This window comes from Hevea brasiliensis, chromosome 10 (assembly GCF_030052815.1).
Source record: "Hevea brasiliensis isolate MT/VB/25A 57/8 chromosome 10, ASM3005281v1, whole genome shotgun sequence".
NCBI classification, from domain to species: Eukaryota; Viridiplantae; Streptophyta; class Magnoliopsida; order Malpighiales; family Euphorbiaceae; genus Hevea; species Hevea brasiliensis.
The window spans coordinates 95,806,377-95,831,077 of record NC_079502.1 but is presented as its reverse complement, the minus strand read 5'-3'; the positions used below and the strand labels follow the sequence as shown (position 1 = coordinate 95,831,077).

Sequence of the window (24,701 nt, the reverse complement as noted above, 5' to 3'; positions counted from 1 at the left end):
ATGTGCAGAATTTGATGCATTAACAGGAAGCAAGCTCTCTACTATTGATATTGGAGCACCTGTTGTACGCATGGCTTATGGCCCTACTAGTGGCCATTCAATCATTGCTATCTTAGAGGTTGATTTTTTTTTTTCCTTTTAATTTTAATGTCGCCTTTCGGTTATGGCGATATTTGTCATTTGAGTTTTATTAGAAACTTGAGGAACTGCAACTGTATTAGCTGCATGTATTATATAATGAATTTATGATGTTGTTTTTCCTGATGTCCGTGATATTATATAATTTTCTCCATGTAATATCACTTGTTTTGCATCTATGAACTAGCTTAAGGAATAATTATGCAAGGATGAAGTTGTTTGTTTGTTGTGATGCGTGCGTTTGATTTTGTAGGATTGTACAATTCGGTCTTGTGATTTTGACACTGAGCAAACTTGTGTGTTGCATTCACCTGAAAAGAGAATGGAACAAGTTTCTACTGATGCAGAAGTCCATCTTGCTTTGACTCCTCTCCAGCCTGTTGTTTTCTTCGGTTTCCATAGGAGGATGAGTGTAACTGGTTGGTTGGTTTGCATCTTTCTTTAACTGTATCATTCACTATGTTGCATATTGTTTATTTCCTATATGCATTAGAGCTTTTCTTCCTAATCCCAGCTAAATCCCAATATATTTATGATATCATTTCTAATGGTTCCTTTCAACTCTGAACTGTTTTGCATGAAGTTGTTGGAACTGTTGAAGGGGGAAGGGCACCAACAAAAATAAAGACAGACTTGAAGAAACCTATAGTAAATCTTGCTTGCCATCCGCGCCTTCCTGTCCTGGTACTGTGTTTATTTAGTATAAAGTATAAATTGCTTTTGATTACTTCTACTGATCTTCAGTGAGGCTATAGAATGGATTAGATTTAGACTAGATCAAGATTGATCTTAATCCTAGCTGTTAGTGAAAAAATTAATAGTAATGATTTGGCAACTCAATGGATCAGGAAATATTTGTTGACTATAATTTTTGGATCCTATAATATATATCAATCTTTTATGTTGCAGAATTAGTCATTACCTAAATTTTGTAAATAGTCAAATGACATATTCATTATTAAATGATGAAAGTGTATGGTTCCCCAAGCATTGCTGAATAAAAATGATTGGAAATTATTATTTAAGACATGTAATGTCAATCTCATAAATTGTTAAACATGAAAAAAAAAAGTAAATATTTTTCTTGACATTTGTTGGAAGTCCTGATGAAGGGATGTGATGAGAAATTAACACTATGTTTGGAAATATAAACAAGGTGGAAAGAAAATAAGGAGGAAAAATAATGAAGAAAATTTTAAAATGAAGTTATATTCCTTCTCTTGTTTGGTTAAAGAGGAAAATAAACATTTTCTTTTCCTTGTTTTGGAAAGAAAAGTGAATTAAAAAGTAATTATTATATTATCGTGAATTAGATATATACCCTTTGCACACTTTTTCTTTATGATAATTAAACTAATGATCACACAACAAACTTTAATAATGAATAAATATTTATTTATAATTTTAATTTAAATTCTTTTATAATTAATAAACATTCATAAAAAAAAATTATTGGAAAATGACATAAAAATAATGGATGGGTTCTTTTACCTTTGAAAGGACAAAAATAATTTTTTGAGAAGACTTGCAAGCATTGAGCACAAGGAAACAAACAACAAAACAACAACTAAGCCCTAATTCAATACTAATTAGGGTCAGCTATATGGATCATTTTTCACTATTCAACTCTATTTGAAATCAATTCCTCATCAATATCCAAAAATTGTAAATTTTTTTATATTACTTCCCTCAATGTTATTTAAGGTTTTCCCTTTTCACTTATTACTCCTTACTCCTTCCATCACTAATTATATTGTCATAATGGGACATTCGATGCTCTATGCTGGACATAATCAAACCATCTTAATTGACCATATCTCATTTTATCCCCAGTGTATGTTACATGCATTATCTGGCAGATGTAATAATTCCTGATATTATCTAATATCGAGTTAATAGATATCTGTCTTAACATTCATGTTCATGCCACGCTCATTTTATGTATATGTTGTACATTAGATGCTCAACATTGCTCTCATACAACGTAAGTGGCTTGATCGCAGAATTGACCTTGCACTTTGTCTGAGATCTTATGGTCGCATAACCAATGTCTTCAAACCTAAACGGATTGGCCAGTTGGATCGGTTTAATTGGGAACGGGACCTTAGTCTTGTCCATTTTGATCATAAACCCTTATTTTGAGAAACTCTGTGTGAACCGGATTGAACTGGTTGGGTACGTAGTCAAACTGGTAAACCTATCCAGGTTTAAGCCTGTTGGTCAGGCCATTCAACTCAACTCAACTCAACTAAGTGTTTATCTCAAAGATTTGGGGTAGGCTATATGGATTCTCTTTCTCCACTCCAAACGATTTTGGGTTAAATCCTCAGAAATGTGTAATGCTTCTAGGTCATGTTGTACTACTCTCCTCTAAGTCAATTTAGGTCTACCCCTTTTTTTCTTTCTATCCTCTAACCTAATGTGCTCTACTTGTCTAACTGGAACCTCCGTATGTCTACGCTTCACATGACCAAGCCATCTCAATCTCCCTTTTCTCAACTTATCTTCAATTGGCACCACTCCTACTTTTTCTCTAATATTCTCATTACGGACTTTATCTAGTCTAGTATGGCCACCCATCCACCTTAACATTCTCATCTCTGCAACTTTTATCTTAGACGCATACGACTCTTTCAGTGCTCAACACTCACTACCATATAACATAGCCGGTCGTATGGCTGTACGGTAAAATTTTCCTTTCAACTTATTGGGAATTTTACGATCAAATAAAACTCCTGTGGCACGTCTCCACTTCAACCATCCGGATTTAATCCTATGACTAACATCCTCCTCAAATCCCCCATCTACTTGAAGGACTGAGCCTAGATATTTAAAGTGATTACTTTGGGACAGTACCACTTCATTCAAACTAACTCCTTCTCTATCACCAGTTTGGCCTTCACTGAACTTGTAATGCATGAATTCTGTTTTCGTTCTACTTAACTTAAAACCCTTTGACTCTAGAGTACTTCTCCAATGTTCTAGCTTTCTATTGACTCCTTCTCGTGTCTCATCTATCAGAACAATATCATCCGCAAACAACATGTACCAAGGAATATTCTCTTGTATATGTTTCGTCAATTCATCTAAAACTAATGTAAAAAGGTAAGGGCTTATGGCTGATATATATATACACGTACATACATAGAAGCATTATGTAAAATATATTAAAATTTTCTTTATTAATTTAATTTATATTGCATTCATTATTTCTTTATTTTGTTATTTTTATGTCAAAAAATAATATAAATTTTCTCTATTTATTATTTATATGTTGGCTTTGAAAATGTACTTCTCCATTTCATCTATAATGTTTTGATTCTATGAGTTGCATTTTTATCTCTTACTTTGTTCTTTTGGATAATAGAACCTAAATACTTGAATTGGTTGTATTTTGACACCAAAACTCCATTCAATCAAACCTCATTTCCATTCTTTCTATGAGATTTAAACCCTCAATGTATATATTCCGTCTTACTTCTACTTACTTTAAAATCCTTACTCGCAAGAATCCTTCACAAGTCCAACTTTTGGTTAACTCTACTAAGACGGCGCGAGGCACAAAGAACAAAGGAATAATACTTCATCATGTACAAGGTCATATTTGTAATTTCAGTTCGTCAGTACACTTTCCATCCACCTTTTATTATTTTCTCTCCAATTCGGAGAGAATGGGATCAGATGAAAAGTTAGTGTTATTTTCCTTTCCCTGTTATTTTTCTGTGTTTAACAGGGGGAAGTGGCTATTTCACTTCTTTCCACCCCCTTTTCCACTCATCCAAACTGAGGGTAAGGTGAACGGAGTGGAGATGACATGCTTTAAGAAGAAGTGATAACAATAGCCATGTATAGCACTTGATTGCATGCTCCTTTGAGACATGGAATGTAGTGCAAAATAATTAGAGTTTTGTAAATTTAAGACACTTTTCATAAACCTGCAACCATAACTTGTTTTAGGTATGTCCTTGGAATCCATGCCTCCAAATTTGTATTATTGTGTTTGTGAATTTTGAACATATCTTGTACAGATCTGCATAATAATTAAATTCAGTGTGGATATAAGGCTCCATTGCGAGGGGTTAAAGTTGATGATGGTCCTGCATTTGAATATTTTCAATAGGAATGAGGGTTGGATACTAATTATGATTTTGTATTCATATTTGAGTAATCAATACCAGAGAGTAAACAGATTGATAAAACACCTCTTATCAATTCTGACTTATCAGATCAGATTGGATTGAGACTTCACTCTGATATGTTCCATTAACATTGTGAATCTTGACTACCAAACCTGTTGCCCAAGCTTTCTTCCTTTTATTTTCATGAATATTTTTAGTGATCATTTGGTTTAATTTTGTATTATTTCCTCCAGTATGTGGCTTATGCAGATGGTTTGATTCGAGCTTACAACATTCATACTTATGCTGTTGCATACACGCTACAACGTGAGATGTTTATAGTATTTATTTATTTCTTTATTTTTGAAAATTCCTTTTTCAAAGTAAACAATGTCAAAATTTTCTTTATTTGGATTGCATCGCAGTTGATAATACAATTAAGCTTATTGGTGCTGGTGCATTTGCGTTTCATCCGACATTAGAATGGATTTTTGTTGGTGATAGACGTGGTACACTTCTGGCGTGGGATGTCTCAATTGAGAGACCTAATATGATTGGGATGTAAGTTTTTTGCAGTTATAGTGTTCTTCATTTCATGTTAACATGTTATTTCAATGAATTTTGATTGTTTTTATATTTTCTTGTCTTGTTTTCAAATCAGTTGTTTTCTTTATGTTGGTAGAATGAAAAGAGAGAGGAGAGACAAATTTTCGTCTATCTAAATAAGAAAGAGGAGGGACTTGAGATGCCTCCTTTGATGAAGGGGGAAATTGGTACTATGCCAATTTATTAGTTATTATTAGTTATTATACTGCTGCCTTACAACTTTGTAAATATTGGTGAATATACAATTCTTTGGAGGGCTAAGCTAATAACAAATGAAAGTCTTTGACCCCAAGCCCCTAAAAAAAGTAATAAAACTCCACACACACACACACACACACACACACACACATGCTCTTCTATACATGAATTTATCATTTCATATTTTCTTTATCTTTTAATGAAATTTTTGGAGAACTAGTAATTTGGTAAGCTCTTTATAGACCTGGCAATCTAACTAGAAAAAAAAAAAAAAACTAACTATTTTATCAAAGCAGAAAATCATTACTGGAAAAATACCTCATGACTTGCTGAAAAAGCATCTGGCTCTTTTGCTTCTGTTTCTCGGTCTTTCTTTTCATCATTTTTTTTGTCATAATTGTAGTTGTTAGTTGTTACCATTGAATTTTTTCTTTCGACGCTAATAATATGTTCTATTACAATGCAGTACACAAGTGGGTTCTCAACCAATCACATCAATTTCTTGGCTCTCAACTTTGCGGTTACTTGTCACAGTTTCCAAGGATGGAACTCTTCAAGTGTGGAAAACACGCGTGATACTTAATCCTAATAGACCTCCAATGCAAGCAAATTTTTTTGAATCTGCTGGTTAGCTCTTTATTTCCTTTTCCTTGTTATTAAGTATTTCTGCTTTGCAGCAAAAGAATATATACTCTGATGACTTAGGACAGCAAGCAAATTAAGGTGTTGTGGTTGTTGTAGGTTTATCTGAAAGCTAGAAAGGAATAAAAATGGTGGATAATTTGGGTTGCAAAATGGGATAATTAGGGATCAAAATAGTACTTGTTTTAGATTGTTTTGAAAGCTAGAAGGGCAGAAAATTTTGTGCATAACTGGGGCTTGCACGATGATAAAAGTTTTTGGGCTTTTTTGATGAGTCAGTCTGCAATGTGGATGGTACTGAATAGTAACTTTTCAGGGTTTTTAAAGATTAATTCTGAGGAAGTAAGTTAAGATATCGATGATAGATTGGTAGGACTTGATGGACCATAAAAAAACCTGAATTTATCTGAATTGTTTGTGAAATCATGGAAAATAAAAGATTTTAGGCTTCACACCTGGAATTTCATAGGCATCAGTCGCATTTAAGTCCCATCAACATTATATACAAGTATTCAACCCAAAAGAAGCACATTTACTTTAAATGGTTGAGAGAAGGGAGATTGAGGTGGTTTGGTCATGTGAAGCGTAGAAATACGGAGGCTCCAGTTAGACAAGTAGAGCACATTAGGTTTGAGGATAGAAAGAAAAAAAGGGGTAGACCTAAATTGACTTGGAGGAGAGTAGTACAACATGACCTAGAAGCATTACACATTTCTGAGGATTTAACCCAAAATCGTTTAGAGTGGAGAAAGCGAATCCATATAGCCGACCTCAAATTTTTGGATAAAGGCTTAGTTGAGTTGAGTTGAGTTGAGTTGAGTTGATCATCTGATGATTGAAAGACATGGAAATGTGTTGAGATTTCTAGTATTTCTTATCAAACATAGAATTGGCCTCCAAACTAAGAAGATTAAATGTGAAATTTTTATTACATTGTAAATAAAGATCTTATTTAATTGAGAATGTCAAAATAAGACCCAAGACATTACAGCCCAGCTTATTCCGTATTCCAACAAAGCTGAATTTTCCAAAATACCCCTGACTGTAAAAGAGCCAAGCAAACTCTCAAGTGTTTCAGGGACTTGGAAGAACTACTGAAGAGTTGTGGACTGCCAATATTAGGAGGACAAAAAAGACAACCAAGAGTTGCAGACCTTAAAATGAATTTTGTTTGATGTTTCTTAATTGTATTTTGTCATGCTTCTTGTCATATAATGCTAATGAAAACCACTCTGTTTCTGTATTTTGTCATGCAGGGATTGAAGCAATTGACATCCCTCGAATTTTATCTCAGCAGGGTGGAGAAGCAGTTTATCCTTTACCACGTATTAGATCCTTAGAAGTTCACTCAAAATTGAATTTAGCAGCTCTGCTGTTTGCAGTTAAGAGCACAATTTTTTATTGTTTAGAACTGCATTGGTTGTTTAAAGTCAAAAGAAGTAAAGTGGCTTTTCCTTTTTCCCCTGTGACAGAATATGACTAGTGGCGACAATTTGAAAAATAGGGCTGCATACACAAGGGAAGGAAGGAAACAGCTCTTTGCAGTTCTGCAAAGTGCCAGGGGATCTTCAGGTGAACAATTATATAAATTTGAATATGACTGGACTTTTTGTTTCTTTATTCTCTAATCTGTTTATGGGATATTTGTTTATCTGATATTACCAGTGGTCTTTTGTGTTTGTGTGCTTCATTAGTTGTACCATAGTTTGCACTCCTCTCCTGTTATAACAAACAGTGGGTTCTTTTTATAACCTTTTGATCATATATTGGCTCCATTATTTTTTTGGTTCATGAATACTGTGGTGTTGTGCATTGCTAAATTCTGTGCATGCTAACGATAGATGTGATTTTCAGCTTCTGTTTTGAAGGAAAAGCTATCAGCCTTGGGTTCGTCAGGAATTTTGGCTGACCATCAACTTCAAGCACAACTACAAGAGCATCATCTGAAGGGGTGAGTTTTGAATAATTACCAGCAAAGCTACTAGTTTGGACCAACAAAGGGTAGGTTGCATCATGTTGTTGTCAAGAGTAATCGGACTTTGCACTTTTTGACCTTAGGGGTAGGAGAGGCAGAGGAGGGACCTTCCACGCGTTAAGAGTAGTTGTGTGATTAATGTGACTTGAGAGTGACAATTTGTTTGAGTGTTGGAATTTTAACAGCTCCTTTGGAGCTCGCAATTGTGCAATGGCCTTGCATGATAAGTATTTTACATTTGTAATTGGGCTAGTATCTCATCCTTATTTTTTTTTCCTATCTCATGCATTTTTATGGAAATTATTGTCCTTTCAGTGGCCAAAGTCAACTTACAATTTCAGACATAGCAAGGAAGGCATTCCTTTACAGTGTATGTTGCTTTCATATTATACTGATATTCTTATCGTGTAGGTTCTTCATACTTTTTATGTTACTGGAATGTGGCCAATGCTAAATGCTGAACCTGAAACCATGGGAAAAAAGGATAGAGAAAGAATAACATATTTTGTTGCTCCCAAAATTAGGCATTTACAGTCAGAATATGGTATCACCTTTTCGTACTTCCCATAATATAATTTTGTTAACTAAGAAAACAAAATTTTGTATGGCATAATTGTTGAATATAACCCAGGTCAACCTTAATATGGTGAATTTTTCTGTGCTTTATTTTTCATTTATGTTAGAAGTAAGCAGATGATTGATTTATTTTCATAACCTATGAACTGATTAGCAGTTATATATTTGTATTTATATATATTTTTTGTATCTATTAGTTTAAACCTTGTCCTCCCATCTTGAGACATAGTAAAGTGAAGCCAACCTTGGATCTATCAATCTATCCATCTTGATGCTGATAAGAATAATTTAGGTTGGATTGTTATTCTCTCCATTGACCTTGTCAATCAGTTCTGATTTGTGCATGGGGCAAACTTTGGTGGTTTGGGTCTGTAGAAAGAAATAATTCTCATTGATTTCAATTAATCTGTACATGGGTATATATATACAATTGATTCCTATAATTGTGTTCTACTAATTAGGAAGAAATCCTAAATAAGAAATCCTAAATAGGAATACAGAATACAGAATATACAGAGAAATAATATAGTGATTGACTTTCCATAACATAGTGATTGACTTTCCATAACACTCCCCCTAAAGTTGGAGCATAGATGTTAATCATGCCCAACTTGTTACAAATGTAGTCAATCCTAGCTCCATTCAGAGCTTTTGTGAAAATATCTCCTAACTGCTCTCCAGTTTTGATATGTCCTGTTGAGATGATCTGTTGTTGAATCTTTTCACGAATAAAGTGACAATCAATCTCAATATATTTGGTCCGCTCATGAAACACCGGATTAGAAGCAATATGAAGAGCAGCTTGATTATCACACCACAATTTTGCAGGCAGGGAGGTCTTAAAACCTGTCTCATCTAGTAATTGAATTATCCACATTACCTCACATACTGATTGTGCCATGGCTCTGTATTCGGATTCAGCACTAGATCGAGAAACTACACTCTGCTTCTTGCTTCTCCAAGACACCAAATTTTCTCCAATAAAAACGCAATATCCAGTAGTTGACCTCCTGTCAACCTTAGATCCAGCCCAGTCGGCATCTGAAAAACATTCAACATTCAAATGCTCATGATTACCATATAGCAAACCTCTTCCTGGAGTGCCTTTCAGATAACACAAGATTTGTTCCAAGGCTTTCCAATGAGCAACAGTTGGGGAAGACATAAACTGACTTACCACACTAACGGCATAAGCAATGTCAGGACGAGTGACTGTAAGGTAGTTCAATTTTCCTACCAATCTCCTGTATCTATCTGGATCTTCAAACAACTCACTATCCCCTGTTAACAGTTGTAAAGTTGGAGTCATTGGTGCGCTACAAGGCTTGGCACCTAATTTTCCTGTCTCTGTCAATAGATTGAGGACATATTTTCTTTGAGACAAGAAAATACCCTTCTTACTTCTTATAACTTCGATACCCAAGAAATACTTTAACAATCCTAAGTCTTTGGTCTGAAACTGAGTTTGGAGGAAGGTTTTAAGAGATGAAATACCTGCAGAGTCACTCCCAGTGATGACAACGTCATCCACATAGACTACCAAGAGAATTAGACCAGCCTCAGATTGCCTATAAAATACTGAGTGATCACACTTACTCTTTTGCATACCAAATTCTTGTACTGCTTCACTGAATCTCCCAAACCATGCCCTAGGACTTTGTTTCAAGCCATAAAGAGACTTCCGAAGCCTACAAACTTTACCCAACTCCCCCTGAGCAACAAATCCAGGTGGTTGCTCCATATACACCTCCTCCTGAAGATCACCATGAAGGAAAGCATTCTTGATATCCAATTGATGCAGGGGCCAATCATATGTAGCTGCTAAAGAGATAAACAAGCGAATAGAAGTAAGTTTAGCTACAGGAGAAAAAGTATCAGAGTAATCAACCCCATATGTCTGAGCATATCCTTTTGCGACAAGGCGTGCTTTTAACCTAGCCATAGAACCATCAGGATTTACCTTTACTGTAAATACCCATTTGCAACCAATAGCTTTCTTACCAGTGGGTAAAGGCAATAGTTCCCATGTACCATTAGCATCTAAAGCCTCCATTTCCTCTTTCATAGCATCACACCAGCCAGGATGAGACAGTGCCTCATTAATAGTATTAGGGATAGGAACAGAGTCTAAAGAAGTAACAAAACACCGAGAACAAGAAGACAATTGATTATAAGAAACAAAAGAAGAGATAGGGTAAGTACATGAACGTTTACCTTTACGAAGAGCAATGGGTAAGTCTAGATCAGAATCATGATCAAACATGAGTACAGGATCTCCCAACGAAGTAGCTGGTGGAGGATCTGAGTCAGGAATCTCCAATCTCCTGGAATAAACATGAACAACGGGAGGTCGAGTAGGTCTAGAGACAGAAGGAACAGGCTGTGGGAGAGGACTAGACATTGGTTGAACAGTATATATTAAGAGATCATCCTCCTCCCCCTGACTCTCATACACAGATGATGGAGGAAAAAATGGAATGGACTAAAAAAATGTGACATCTGCAGAAACAAGATAACGATTAAGAGTAGGAGAGAAACAACGGTACCCTTTTTGGAGCCGGGAGTATCCAAGGAAGACATATTTGAGAGATTTTGGATCCAATTTAGTAACCTGTGGATGAACATCACGCACAAAACAGGTACAACCAAAAATACGGGGTTCAATAGGGAACAAAGATTTTGTAGGAAACAAAGTAGTATAAGGAATATCCCTATTAAGGACAGAAGACGGCATACGATTGATCAAAAAACATGCCGTAGAAACTGCATCCGCCCAAAAGTGTTTAGGTACTTTCATCTGAAAAAGAAGAGCACAAGTTACCTCAAGAAGATGACTATTTTTTCTTTCAGCCACGCCATTTTGGGATGGGGTATCCACACAGGAAGACTGATGAAGAATGTCATTTTGTGTCATATAAGGCTGAAATTGTGCTGAAAAGTATTCTTTGGCATTGTCACTTCTTAATATGCGCACAGAAATATTAAATTGAGTTTTGATTTCATTACAAAAGGCACAAAAGATAGAAAACAACTCAGAACGATTCTTCATTAAATATAACTAGGTAACACGAGAGTAATCATCAACAAAAGTAACAAAATAACGAAATCCAGTTTTAGATGTAACAGAACAAGGACCCCAAACATCAGAATGAACTAACTTAAAAGGGGATGAAGCCCGTTTATTGACTCTAGACACAGAAGGCAAACGATGATGTTTTGCAAACTGACACGACTCACATTCTAGTACTGATAAAGACTGAAATTGAGGACACAGCTTCTTCATGGTAGACAAAGAATGATGACCCAATCTACAATGAGCTTCAAGAGGTGTTAAGGTACTGGAGCAAACAAGCGACCGCGATACATGATTTTCCAGAATGTAAAGATCACCTGACTCGCGTCCTCTACCAATAATCTGCTTCGTCGTAAGATCCTGAAACAAACACTGGTCAGGAAAAAATGAAACAGAACAATTTAAGGTATGAGTAAGTTTACTAACAGAAAGTAGATTAAAAGAGAATTTTGGTAGACACAAAACAGAAGACAAAGAAATTGATGAAGTCAGGTTCGCAGTTCCAGAACCCATGACACAAGAAGTAGAACCATCAGCTAAAGTAACAGTAGAGGAAGTGAGATTAGACTGAAAAGCAGATAGAAGACTAGAATTACCTATCATGTGATCTGTCACACCAGAATCAATAACCCATTTGGATGAAGAAGACACAAGGCATGTAGTGGATTTACCTGACTCGTGATCGCGATGTGAGGAACCGGTAGGCTTTAGAGATGCACGATCTTTGGGAAAATTGTGCAAAATCCTCTCTGAGATACCAAAATAGTTTTCTCAGAGGAAGATCAGAGAATTCTCTGCTGCCATATTTGCCATCTGTGATCGCTGATTTTTCCTTTGAAGTTGCGGACAATTATATTTTGTATGGCCAGGCTCATGGCAATAATAACAAATGACTCATCTTGAGTCCTGATTAGAACTAGCCTCTCCATTACGCTGATTACTTACATTGCTGTAATTCCTCCTCTACTTCCTCTTCTATTACCACGTTGTCCATTTGGATTACGGCTAATAAGAGCACTCTTGGCGGTGTGAAGATTGAGTACTCTGCATCTGAAGGACCGTGTGAACGTTTCATGCAAAGAGGAAATTTGAGCGGAGAGAATCGAGATTTAGCGATCTCATACTCTGAAGGAAGGCACGCAAGAAAACTCATAATGACCAGTTGCTCCCGTTGGGCATGCTGAACTTTCACATCAGTACTAAAAGGCAACAATACATTAAGTTCCTCATATACCCGTTTAAAATCCATAAAATAAGCCGTGAGAGACTTATCCTCTTTCTCAGCACGGTAGAATGCCTTACAAACATCATAAATACGGGAGATATTCCCTTTACCAGAATACAGAAAATCTAAGTAATCCATCAATTCCTTAACAAATTCACAGTGATTAATTAAACTAATTACCTCACTATGAATCGAGTTCCGAAGCTGCAAAAATGACCGAGCATCCTCCCTTAGCCAAGTTTGTCGTGTATCATCAGTGGGTGGATCGTTAGTAAGGTGATCATCCTTATCAATGCTACGCAAATAGACCCTAACAGTCTTACTCCACTCCAGGTAATTCGAACCATTAAGTTTGTGTTCCGTGATCTTAGTCATCATCGGAATCACATCAGAAATAACATTCTTATTGTCTGCCATTTATTGAGACAAAGAAAACTAACCGAAGCGCTAATCCAAAGTGCTTATATCAGCAAAATAACCCAAAATCACAAATCAAGCAAATACCGAAATAGGATCTGAGAGCCAAACCTCAGAAGCCCTTTAATGGTATACTGGATCAGGCAACAGCACACAGTGGTGGAATGAGGGAACGGCCCTGAGCTGGGTAGTGAGAACAAATAGTCACCCTAGATTGATGACCTGCTCTGATACCATGTAGAAAGAAATAATTCTCATTGATTTCAATTAATCTGTACATGGGTATATATATACAATTGATTCCTATAATTGTGTTCTACTAATTAGGAAGAAATCCTAAATAAGAAATCCTAAATAGGAATACAGAATACAGAATAGACAGAGAAATAATATAGTGATGGACTTTCCATAACATAGTGATTGACTTTCCATAACAGGGTCTTTAGTTTGAGCTTTGATACTAAAGCAATGTAAGTTAAAGATCCTTTATGGCTTGTAAAAGACAGATGACTGAATTTCAAGCAAAGGTTATAGGTGAGCTTTGAAGATTAGTGTAATGAATACTAGTAAGGAGAGTAAGGTTTGTAATTGTATGTGGAAGGAGTAAAATAGTGAGGGTGGTGTGTGGTAGTGGAGTAGTTATAAAGATGTTACAGCTTTTCAAACCTTGGAAGTAGTTGTAAAGATGTTCTTTCTCAAATTTTCTTGGAAGTAAAATACAATCTTGCGACAAAAGGATCTTAAGGGAATGCTAGAAATTTTTGAAAGAAGAGTAATAGAACGCTTAGAGGAGCTGCTGTATCAAAAATGGAAAAAATTAGATAAGTTGTTAGAAGAGCAAATAGAAAGGAGGGATAAATTGTTTCGAGAGGCACAATCCAAAAGTCAATTTCAAGATTTGAAGCTGAGATCCCAAATTCCAGGGGGTTTTACAGAAAATGGAAAGAAAACAGAAAATGTTGCAGCCTTTACAAATGAAGATGCATTGGAATTGTGTCTTGCACAAGGAGGGAAAACATTACAACATCTAGAGCAGGATTTTCTTCCTCATATGTCTAGTATAAGTGAGGTTTTTGGGGAAGAGAATAATGAAGATATAGAAGACAACAATCATGGAACTGAAGTTTATTGTGTTGATGACAGGGAATTGGTAAAGACCAAGGAGAGTGGTGCTAAGAAGGAGATTGTCCTTCTTGATGATAAGATTCATGGGGATGGAGATGTGAAGAAGTCGATTCAAAAGGAGGAGCAAAAATTTCAAATTCTTGAAGATTTAATTCAGCAGAGTTTTGAGAATGATGTTAATGGTGCAAATGATGAGAATACTCAGGGTTTTGAGAATGATAACATTACTGAAGCCTCTAGTAAAGTGCATATGAGGCAACTAGACTATTCAATGGGAAGAATAGGAGATGAATATGAAGTGGAATTCCTTTGCTCAATGACACAAAGGATGATTTTGCCTCAGTTCAGAATGGAAGAAGTGTTGGAAGCTGCACAATCTAGAGTGCAAAAATCTGAAATTTCTGGGAGCAATGGGAATGGATGGAGTTTACTAATTCAAGAGAACCATGATCGTGAGTTTTACTATTATGAGTTCCTAATGTCCATAGAGGATAAATGGGAAGTATCAAGAAGGCTGAAGAAGAAGAAATTAATTTTGAAGAACATTGCATCTGTAATTCTTAAACAAGATGTATTTGAAAGATGGAGAAGACAAAGAAAGAAAGATTACTATGACGAAGGAAACGGATTGACATTTTGGTGCTGGTTTATTGCGAACAATCAATAATTTCAGTGTTTCACCCTCCCTTATTCATTCTTGAGGATGAGAATGATTTCAAGGAGTAGGGAATGTAATGAATGCTAGTAAGGAGAATAAGGTTTGTAATTGTATGTGGAAGGGGTAAAATAGTGAGGGTGGTGTGTGGTAGTTGAGTAGTTGTAAAGATGTCACAGCTTTTTAGGAGAAAGTCAAAGCAGTTACAGTAGTTAGGAGTGTATAAATAGAGTATATCTGTATTAGAATAGGTTATTCTAAGAATCAATAAAAAAGAATACTTTTCTTTCATCTTTGAATATTCTTTTCTCTTCTCATCCAATCTATTTCTTTTCTCATCCAATCTATCTGTTTTCTCATCTATTTCTCTCTCTTTCTCTCCGTATTCCTCTGTTTCACTTGGTTGGCAGGCTGTTATGTAACAGTTAGGATTAGGTTTCATGTTTTTTTTCCTCCTGGATTTTTGTTTTTTGTATTCCTTGTAATTCAGGGATTATTACAAGCATATGTTAGGCTTCAAACCGGATAACAAGTCATAGCTGTTTGGTAAATAATTCTGACAATACGTTGAAACCTGATTGTAGCTGCATTGTGAACATGATGTGTTACAGTTACTACAATCTAAAATTCTTTGAGCTATTTACATGATTGCAAGATATATAAAGTTTCAGTAGAACCTAAAAAATCCAAATTTTTTTGCCAACTCTATTTTGCCTTCCATCAACTACTCTCTCTTTTCTGGTTGACTTGTTTGTCTATGTTTGTTCATTTTTAGTAACCTTCGTGAGGTTCTACAGCTCAATTCTAGAAGTTATACTTTTTGAGTCATGAGTTGTCCTAGCTTTCAATTTAACACATTATTTATTGGGAGAACTCTTCTAACTGGCAATAACTCATCTTTCTCTATACTTTTATATACTTCTGGTGCATATATATTGCTAGCATCATTAGTTATGACTAATGAGTAGGCCTGGCCACAAGCCAGTTTTGGGTCAGAACCAGTGGTTCCAATTTGTGGCCCAACCGAACCTGAACTGGACCAAGTGGGCCAGTTCCTCACAATTCTGTTTCAAGGGTGGTTCCAGTCTCGATTTTGGTTCAATCCAAGTTAAGGCAATCAAACTGTTGAAATAATTTTGGATTTTTTTTTTAAATTTTTTAAAGTAATTGGCTGGCCAATCAGACTGGACTGCCAGCTCTGGTCCAGTCTGGTTCAAGGTTCAAAGGAGGGAGGGAGAGACTGGGACCAGCCTCCCCTCCAAGGCAGTTCCATTCTGTTTAGAGCCCGTGAACCGTTGACCAGTTCTAGTTCCGGGTTTGACTTGGTCAGTTCCAGTTCTGGGCGCAACCCGGATCATGACTAGGTCTATTTATGAGCTTCTGCAAAAAGTTTTCCTCCTTAGAATTTTGGAATTGGTAGCAGGTTGATTTCCTATCCCTTGTGTATGATGCATCTAATCGAATTTGCATATAAATCTCCAAACAAGTGTCTTCTTGAACTTCTCTTGATTTCACTAGTTGTCTTCGTTTTACTAAGTTGACGATTTGTTCCCCTTTGGAATCCTAGAAGTCTGATCAAAGAGGCAGGTTAAAACATAAACAGTCTTAATTCTTGACACTAGTACAGGATGACTGAATGAACAATACTTCGAAGGCATTACATGGTAATCATCATGCTGGATTGAGATGGGTGTGAACTGCTAAAAAGTTCAAACCAAAATTGTACATAAACGTGATTTGCATTGACTTTTTGGACCATCTCCAATTTTAAGTTAAAACCTAGACATATAACTTGATATAGTTCAGTACAGTTTGAGCTGCAGTTCTGAAAGGGATAATTAACATCATGCATTAAAGAAAGAACCATTAGTAAATTCAGGTTGATGATAGCACCAACTAGCAGAATTTAACTTGCATATGTATGCTCTTGTTTCAGTTCTTTGTATGAGAGATCAAGAATCACATCTTCTCTTTTGAATTCTGTGAATTGATCAATTAAAGAAATACTATGTCTTTAAAAAACAGATAAGCCTTTTTTTGAGTCAGTGATACAGTTATGGATAAATGTGTTTGATTTAGACAGAGTTGAACAATAGAGGCATATCAATTTCAGTGTGATTGATAGATTGGATGCTGGAATGTTGGAACCAAGTAAATCAATCATAGAGGAAGAGAATGCCTAAATTACTCTGAATCATGTAATGAGGTTTATGGTTGTATGATATCGTTTGAATAACCTAATTTGTTGAATTGAACTTACAAGTAATTTATTTTGAGTTAAACAGTCAAGCATTTCCTTTATGTGATTAAACTATAACTTTTGTGCTTAATTATATCAGTTTGTATTATCTATCTGTTATGTACTTATGTTTATTGCATGACCAATATGCACGTTTTGGAATCTCCCTTTTTTTTGCTGTAAAGTTCTGCATATATTTCTCGAATTGATTGATTATTAAATTGCAAAATTTGTTTAATTTTCACAGCATTTTATGGAAGGCCATGCCAAAAATGCTCCAATATCTCGGCTGCCTCTCATCACTATTTCGGATACCAAGCATCATCTGAAGGATATTCCTGCTTGCCTGGTAACTAAACCAACTATTTATGTTGATCTTGATTTTGCCTTAGGCTAAGTTTGCATCTGACAATGTTGTTTTCATTGGCAGCCTTTTCATTTGGAGCTAAATTTCTTTAACAAAGAGAACCGAGTGCTTCATTATCCTGTTAGGGCTTTCTATGTTGATGGAATGAACCTCATGGGATATAATCTCTGCTCTGGAGTGGATAATATTTACAAGAAACTTTATACTTCGGTAATACTGATAATGATATTTTTTTCTTCTTTCCAATAAAGAAAGGCAGTACACTTATGTGATTAATTTTGCAGTGAAATTCTGTATTGATACTATTTATATATATATATATATATATATATATATAGCAAGACCATTTCTGTGTTCTGAGCTCATAAACTTTGAGTCTTGCTTTCAGATTCCTGGAAATGTTGAATTTCATCCAAAGCTCATTGTTCACAGTAAAAAGCAGCATCTATTTCTTGTCGTTTATGAATTCAGTGGTTCTACAAATGAAGTGGTCCTTTATTGGGAAAATACTGATTCTCAGCCAGCCAACAGTAAAGGAAACACAGTTAAAGGTTGTTCTGCTTGTTAATATATATATATATATATATATATATATATATATATATATATTTGTTATAGTGATAATACCCACTATTATGTCCATGTAAGGGGATGTGAACCCGACCAATTATTATTTTACCGCCCGTTGATTTTTCCAGGTCGAGATGCAGTATTCATTGGTCCCAATGAAAATCAGTTTGCAATTCTTGATGAAGACAAGACTGGGCTGGCTCTGTATATTCTGCCTGGAGGAGCTTCAAAAGAAGCTGGTGAAAAAAATTTATTACTTGAAGAAAATCAGTCGGTGGAAACAAATGCTGGTTCTCTTCGGGGTCCCATGCAGTTTATGTTTGAAAGTGAAGTTGATCGTATCTTTTCCACTCCATTAGGTGCTTGTTAAAATAAAGTTCATCATCTGTAATATTGCATCCATTGATGTTAAAATTATGCTGATTGGAGACTCTTGTGGTTGCAGAGTCAACTTTGATGTTTGCTATTAATGGGAATCAGATTGGTTTTGCAAAGTTGGTTCAGGGATATCGCCTTTCAACTTCAGATGGTCATTACATACCAACTAAAACTGAAGGAAAAAAGTCAATCAAGTTAAAAATGAATGAGATTGTACTCCAGGTAAATAAATTAACTTTCTATGCAAATTATTAGAAATTTTTTCAAAAAACTTAAGGAAAATGAAAAGAGAATGTGGGAACCTTCATTGAGAAACAGTTTCTTATCTCCATCCTTCAACAAGACAAAATGGGTATCGGTATGCTTCCTTGTGAGTCTTCAACTTTGTGGCTGAATGGGTCCTATGTGATGCAGAACCACAGATTATAGTTCTGGATTTGTTAAAATACTACAGCCAATGTCGTAAAAAAAACATATGTATAGTCATGCTATCTTTACCGTACAGCCATATGGCCGACCATGTTATATGGTAGTAAGTGTTGGACACTGTAGGAGTCGTATGTGTCTAAGATAAGAGTTGCGCAGATGACAATGTTAAGGTGGATGAGTGGCCATACTAGATTAGATAAAGTCTGTAATGAGAACATTGGGATAAAGGCTTAGTTAAGTTGAATTGAGTTGAGTATAGTCATGCTGTCTTGAAGCAGTATGATGCAAGGTTAATTAGTACTAAAACTCAATTTTCTAAACAATGACCATTATGACATTGTACTTTCCATTTTTTGGATATTGTTTATGTATACTCGGTTATGCCCTTGAGGGTGAATTTGCAGATATTTTGAATCTATTGGCTGAAAAACTTTGTATTTTTAATTTCTATAGGTGCACTGGCAAGAAACCCCTAGGGGCTATGTAGCAGGAGTATTAACAACTCAAAGGGTTCTTATAGTTTCAGCTGATCTTGATATACTGGCAAGCAGTTCTATGAAATTTGATAAAGGACTTCCTTCAATATCCTGACACAAATTTAGGCTTGCAGCTTTTTTCTGCTGTTAATGTTTTCTAGGTAATAGGATTGAAGTTTATGAATGTGTGTGAACCCTTAACTTGTGTGCACTTTAGATCCCTTTTATGGCTTGGACCAGCTCTTCTTTTTTCTACTGCCACTTCAGTCAGTGTGCTTGGCTGGGATGGAAAAGTGAGGACCATTCTTTCTATTAGCATGCCCTATTCAGGTAAATAGTTTATCTTTCGGTGATTAATTTGTCTGTTAAATATCATAGCAAGGTATTGTGGCAGCCTGCTGATTCAATTTCTGTTTTATGATTTATACTCTCTGCTGTAGTTTTAATGATATAATATGTTTCTGTGCAGTTTTAATTGGTGCTTTGAATGATCGATTGCTGCTTGCTAACCCAACGGATATAAATCCGAGACAGAAAAAGGGGTTGGAGATTAGGAGTTGCCTTGTTGGACTCCTTGAACCTCTTCTTATTGGATTTGCCACAATGCAACAAACATTTGAGCAGAAGCTTGACCTCTCAGAAACACTTTATCAAATAACATCAAGGTTTTTCCCCTGCTAATACACATGCTATCTTTAGTGCCAAATGTGGCTGCTTCATAATTAAGAAAAGAAAATTTCATTGGACTCCTTGAAGCTATTCTTATTGGGTCAATGCAACAAACATTTGAGCAGAAGCTTGACCTGTCAGAATTAGTTTACCAAATAAATATGAAGGATTTCTTCCCCTGCTAATATACATGTCAAATGTAACTCTTTCATAATTGACGAAAGAAAATCTCATCTTGGAATGTACATAAACTTTAGGAATCTTTTGTACTTCTCTTACATGCTTTGGCGGTATCAAGTAGGAACTGTTCATCAAATTTTTGTGACATGTGACCTATCTTGTATTTTGTATTAATGAAGGTTTGATAGTTTGCGCATCACTCCAAGATCTCTTGATATTCTTGCTAGAGGTCCTCCTGTTTGTGGAGATCTTGCAGTTTCATTGTCCCAAGCAGGTCCACAGTTCACCCAGGTGACAAAAAAGTGATATTTTTCTTCCCGTATATCTTATTTCATCTATTTAGTCTCTGAATGAATTTTATGATAAATGTAGGTGTTGCGAGGCACCTATGCTATCAAAGCTCTTCGTTTTTCTACTGCTTTATCTGTATTGAAGGATGAATTCTTGCGATCTCGAGATTATCCAAAATGTTCTCCAACATCTCAGTTGTTCCACCGGTTTCGACAGTTGGGATATGCCTGTATCAAGTAAGCAGATAAATGCATTTTTTGTTTGTATGTGTTTAGTCATTTGTGCATTTACACCTGCAAGCCAAAAAAACTCTTGTGCTTTGATTGAATTATCCATGTACTTGAGCACTTACATCTTGATGTTGTCGAACAGTGGAAGTTTATATCTTGGACTACTTAAATCTCATATCCTATATTCCTCCAAATTCTTGGTGGATGGTAACCTTCTGATTGTTAGGTAGTAGACGGGCAAACATTTTTTAAAGAATCCGTAAGATATCATTTTCATAGACTATTAAATGATCATGCTAGATATCATGCTCGGTATGGAATGCTGAGTGCTGTATGTGGGCTTTGATACTTGCTATGTTGATAATTCATCCAAACTCTATAGATGCATCTTACAACACTTCATATTGTGTGATAAAACAGCTATTCCTTGTGAAGTTCGATGTATACATGACCTAGCATTCTCTTGAGTATGAATGCTGAGTATGGAATTCTTTTATTGCAAATGTTTATTTTCTTGTGAACCTCTTTAAGCAGTTTATTCTGCATTTTGAACCTTTGGCAACAAGATGATGATGATAATAATATTTTATAATCTTATAGTCATTTAAACTTGTGATTGTCATTGCTTTGTCTATTTAGTGCCAATCCTGATGCACAGTTGCACACCATTGAATTGTCATGTACCATAGAAAAATTTTTTATATATAGAGCTATATGAGATGCACATATTCTGATCTCTTAATTTTAGCATGGCATCTAGAACTGTCCTGAGTAATGGCTCTCTCTTTTATTTATGAGTGTACTATTCTTGTTAAATGGCCCTGTTTCTTGCTTTAATAACTAATAAAATTTCAAATTGTAGGTATGGCCAGTTTGATAGTGCAAAGGAAACTTTTGAAGTTATAGCAGATCATGAAAGCATGCTTGATTTGTTCATATGCCACCTTAACCCTAGTGCCATGAGACGCCTTGCTCAGAGATTGGAAGAAGAAGGTGCAGATCCAGAGTTAAGGAGATACTGTGAAAGGATTTTAAGGGTTCGTTCTACTGGGTGGACACAAGGCATTTTTGTCAACTTTGCAGCTGAGAGCATGGTTCCAAAAGGAAATGAATGGGGTGGTGGGAACTGGGAAATTAAAACGCCTACTAGTTTGAAAAGTATACCTCAGTGGGAACTGGCTGCAGAGGTAATGCCTTACATGAAGACTGACGATGGCACCATCCCTGCCATTATTACAGATCATATTGGTGTGTACCTGGGATCAATTAAAGGAAGAGGCAACGTTGTTGAAGTAAGGGAGGATAGTTTGGTCAAAGCTTTTAAGTCTGTGGGTGACAATCAGCCAAATGGACTTCCAAACTCGTTGTCTAAATCCATGTCTAATGAGTCAAAGGGATTGCCTGATGGTAACGTAAAGGCTGATTCCTTGATGGGTCTTGAAACACTTATTAAACAAAATGAAAGTTCATCTGCAGCTGATGAACAGGCTAAAGCACAAGAAGAATTCAAAAAAACTATGTATGGTGCAGCTACTGATGGTAGCAGCAGTGATGAGGAAGAACCTTCGAAAGCCAGAAAACTACAAATTAGAATACGAGACAAACCGCTTACTTCTGCTACAGTAGATGTCAATAAGATCAAAGAAGCAACAAAGATATTTAAACTTGGTGAAGGGTTAGGTCCACCCATGCGGACAAAGTCATTAACTGGTTCCCAGGACCTTGATCAGATTTTATCCCAACCCCCTCCTACCAGTGCAAGTGCCCCTGCTGCTTCCACAGTTCCTTCACCTGCTGCTGATTTATTTGGTACTGACACATTAACACAATCGGCACCAGTATCACAACCAGCTCCTATGATGGCGGGTATGGGTGTTACAGCTGGCCCTATTCCAGAGGACTTTTTCCAAAATACTATTCCTTCCTTCCAAGTTGCAGCATCATTGCCTCCTCCTGGAACATATCTTGCAAAACTGGATCAAACTTCTCAGCAAGTTGAAAGTGACAAGGTAATGCCTAATCCAATTGGTCCTTCTGTGGCTGACATTGGTCTTTCAGATGGTGGTGTTCCCCCACAAGCCACTCAGCAAGCTGTCTCACTTGAATCCATTGGACTTCCTGATGGTGGTGTCCCACCACAAGCCACCAGTCAGGCTGCTCTCTCATCTCAGCCACAAGTTCAGGCCCCTCAGGCCCTCCGGGCCCCTCTTTCATCTCAACCTCTTGATCTCAGTGTCCTAGGAGTTCCAAATTCTGTAGATTCAGGAAAACCTCCTGTGCAAGCTGCTGCTTCACCATCATCTGTGCGACCTGGACAGGTGAATCTCCTATGTGTCTTTTAATCATTTTGTTTTATGTCATCTTCTAATATTCATTCTGGTGGAAACCAACCAAACCACTCATAATGAGTCTTCCTTAGGTTACTGATTTTTAGGCTTTTGAATGTAGAATTGAATATGCCCATGTAGCATGTTATCTACAACATTTGATGGTTATCGTCAGCTGAAAGATATGTTAGGGATCTCACTTACCTTGTTCATTTCTCATTTTCCTTTTTGTCACTGGCTTGCAATAGGTTCCCAGAGGAGCGGCTGCTTCTGTATGTTTCAAAATTGGACTTGCTCACCTTGAGCAGAATCAACTTCCTGATGCATTATCATGTTTTGATGAAGCATTCCTGGCATTGGCAAAGGATAGCTCTCGTGGAGCTGATATTAAAGCCCAAGCAACCATCTGTGCTCAGTACAAGATAGCAGTTACTCTGCTTCAGGTGCTATAAGTATTATCCAAACTACAACTAAATTAAGTTGGATCAATTTAATCCAACTGTGGAACTAAAAATTAAACCTTTTTGGGTTTAATGTTTGTAGTTAGTGAGTTGCTTGTTTCATTTAACACTGGCTTCCAGGGTCCCTAGCCAAAACTAACATACAAAAATTGCTTGGACAGGAAATTGCAAGGCTACAGAGAGTACAAGGTCCAAGTGCACTGAGCGCAAAAGATGAGATGGCGAGACTATCACGACATCTAGGTTCTTTGCCTCTTCTGGCAAAGCACCGAATAAATTGCATCCGAACAGCCATTAAACGAAACATGGAGGTGCAGAATTTTGCTTATTCCAAGCAGATGCTTGAGCTCCTTCTGTCCAAAGCTCCACCTAGCAAGCAGGATGAGTTGAGAAGCCTGATTGACATGTGTGTTCAGAGGGGTTCAACCAACAAGTCAATTGATCCTTTGGAGGACCCTTCTCAGTTCTGTGGTGCGACCCTCAGCCGTTTGTCGACCATCGGATATGATGTTTGTGATCTTTGTGGGGCCAAATTTTCTGCCCTCTCAACACCTGGATGTATTATCTGTGGTATGGGCAGCATTAAAAGATCAGATGCGCTTGCAGGGCCAGGGCCTGTTCCTTCTCCATTTGGCTGAGGTCCAGGTAAAGGAAAGTTTTGCTTGCTCCAGTCTAGACAGCTTGGCAAATTTGGTCTCGATTATGTTTGGTCATTTATGTTGAATTTTCTTTGGAGAATGTTCATGCCGCTTGTTCGTGGAGAGGAAACCAACAATGCCCATTCAGTATATATCTGTACCATTGATTTGTTTGTGTTGGCGGTTTAATTCCTTTGCCTCTCTCTCGCGCTCTTTCTAGTGCCTTCAATTTTTGTTTAATCATTGGCCCATTGCATATTGTCTTTCTATTTTTACCTCCTGTTTTGTCATAGCACATCGTTAGCATCACCCTTGCCATTTTGTAGAAAATGATGTAATACCTGTAGTTTGTTGAAATGGGGTTGCTTCGTATGAAGTTGGGAAGTGTTCATCTTTATTTTCTTTAACATAGCGATTTGTTCATTATAATATATTGTAATGATACATATTTTAAAGGTTGGTGCTTGACGGACGTGGTTTTTGTCTGCTAGTGATGTCATCTTTGCCTTTTTTTAGGAGAACCCACTGTTAGTGGGTTAGTGTTTATAAAACACCATCGCGTTGCCATTGTTTGCCTCGTCCTCCCTTTATCTCTTTTTGACGGAACACAGATCGGCAGTCACATTCCCTCCCTTTCCTCGATTGGGCGATTTGCCTAGCACCCTCAATTAATCATTCTAACATCCTCTGTGGCTCTG

General features: G+C 36.5%; 1 protein-coding gene across 1 annotated transcript in view; it reads left to right on the top strand.

Moving 5' to 3' along the window:
• Positions 1-24,379, top strand: part of LOC110656268 (uncharacterized) — a 24,897-nt gene extending 518 nt beyond the window's left edge. The window contains exons 3-25 of the mRNA XM_021812923.2: positions 9-118; positions 392-557; positions 722-822; positions 4,511-4,583; positions 4,682-4,817; positions 5,527-5,687; positions 6,959-7,083; positions 7,175-7,274; positions 7,557-7,653; positions 7,993-8,047; positions 17,235-17,336; positions 17,418-17,564; positions 17,743-17,905; positions 18,053-18,283; positions 18,370-18,524; positions 19,185-19,313; positions 19,420-19,537; positions 19,677-19,872; positions 20,236-20,347; positions 20,429-20,583; positions 21,440-22,895; positions 23,153-23,347; positions 23,527-24,379. Coding sequence (XP_021668615.2) covers positions 9-118; positions 392-557; positions 722-822; positions 4,511-4,583; positions 4,682-4,817; positions 5,527-5,687; positions 6,959-7,083; positions 7,175-7,274; positions 7,557-7,653; positions 7,993-8,047; positions 17,235-17,336; positions 17,418-17,564; positions 17,743-17,905; positions 18,053-18,283; positions 18,370-18,524; positions 19,185-19,313; positions 19,420-19,537; positions 19,677-19,872; positions 20,236-20,347; positions 20,429-20,583; positions 21,440-22,895; positions 23,153-23,347; positions 23,527-24,003 — 4,760 coding nt within the window. The 3' untranslated portion in view covers positions 24,004-24,379. The remainder of the gene's footprint in view (positions 1-8; positions 119-391; positions 558-721; positions 823-4,510; positions 4,584-4,681; positions 4,818-5,526; positions 5,688-6,958; positions 7,084-7,174; positions 7,275-7,556; positions 7,654-7,992; positions 8,048-17,234; positions 17,337-17,417; positions 17,565-17,742; positions 17,906-18,052; positions 18,284-18,369; positions 18,525-19,184; positions 19,314-19,419; positions 19,538-19,676; positions 19,873-20,235; positions 20,348-20,428; positions 20,584-21,439; positions 22,896-23,152; positions 23,348-23,526) is intronic.
• Positions 24,380-24,701: the final 322 nt, after the last annotated feature.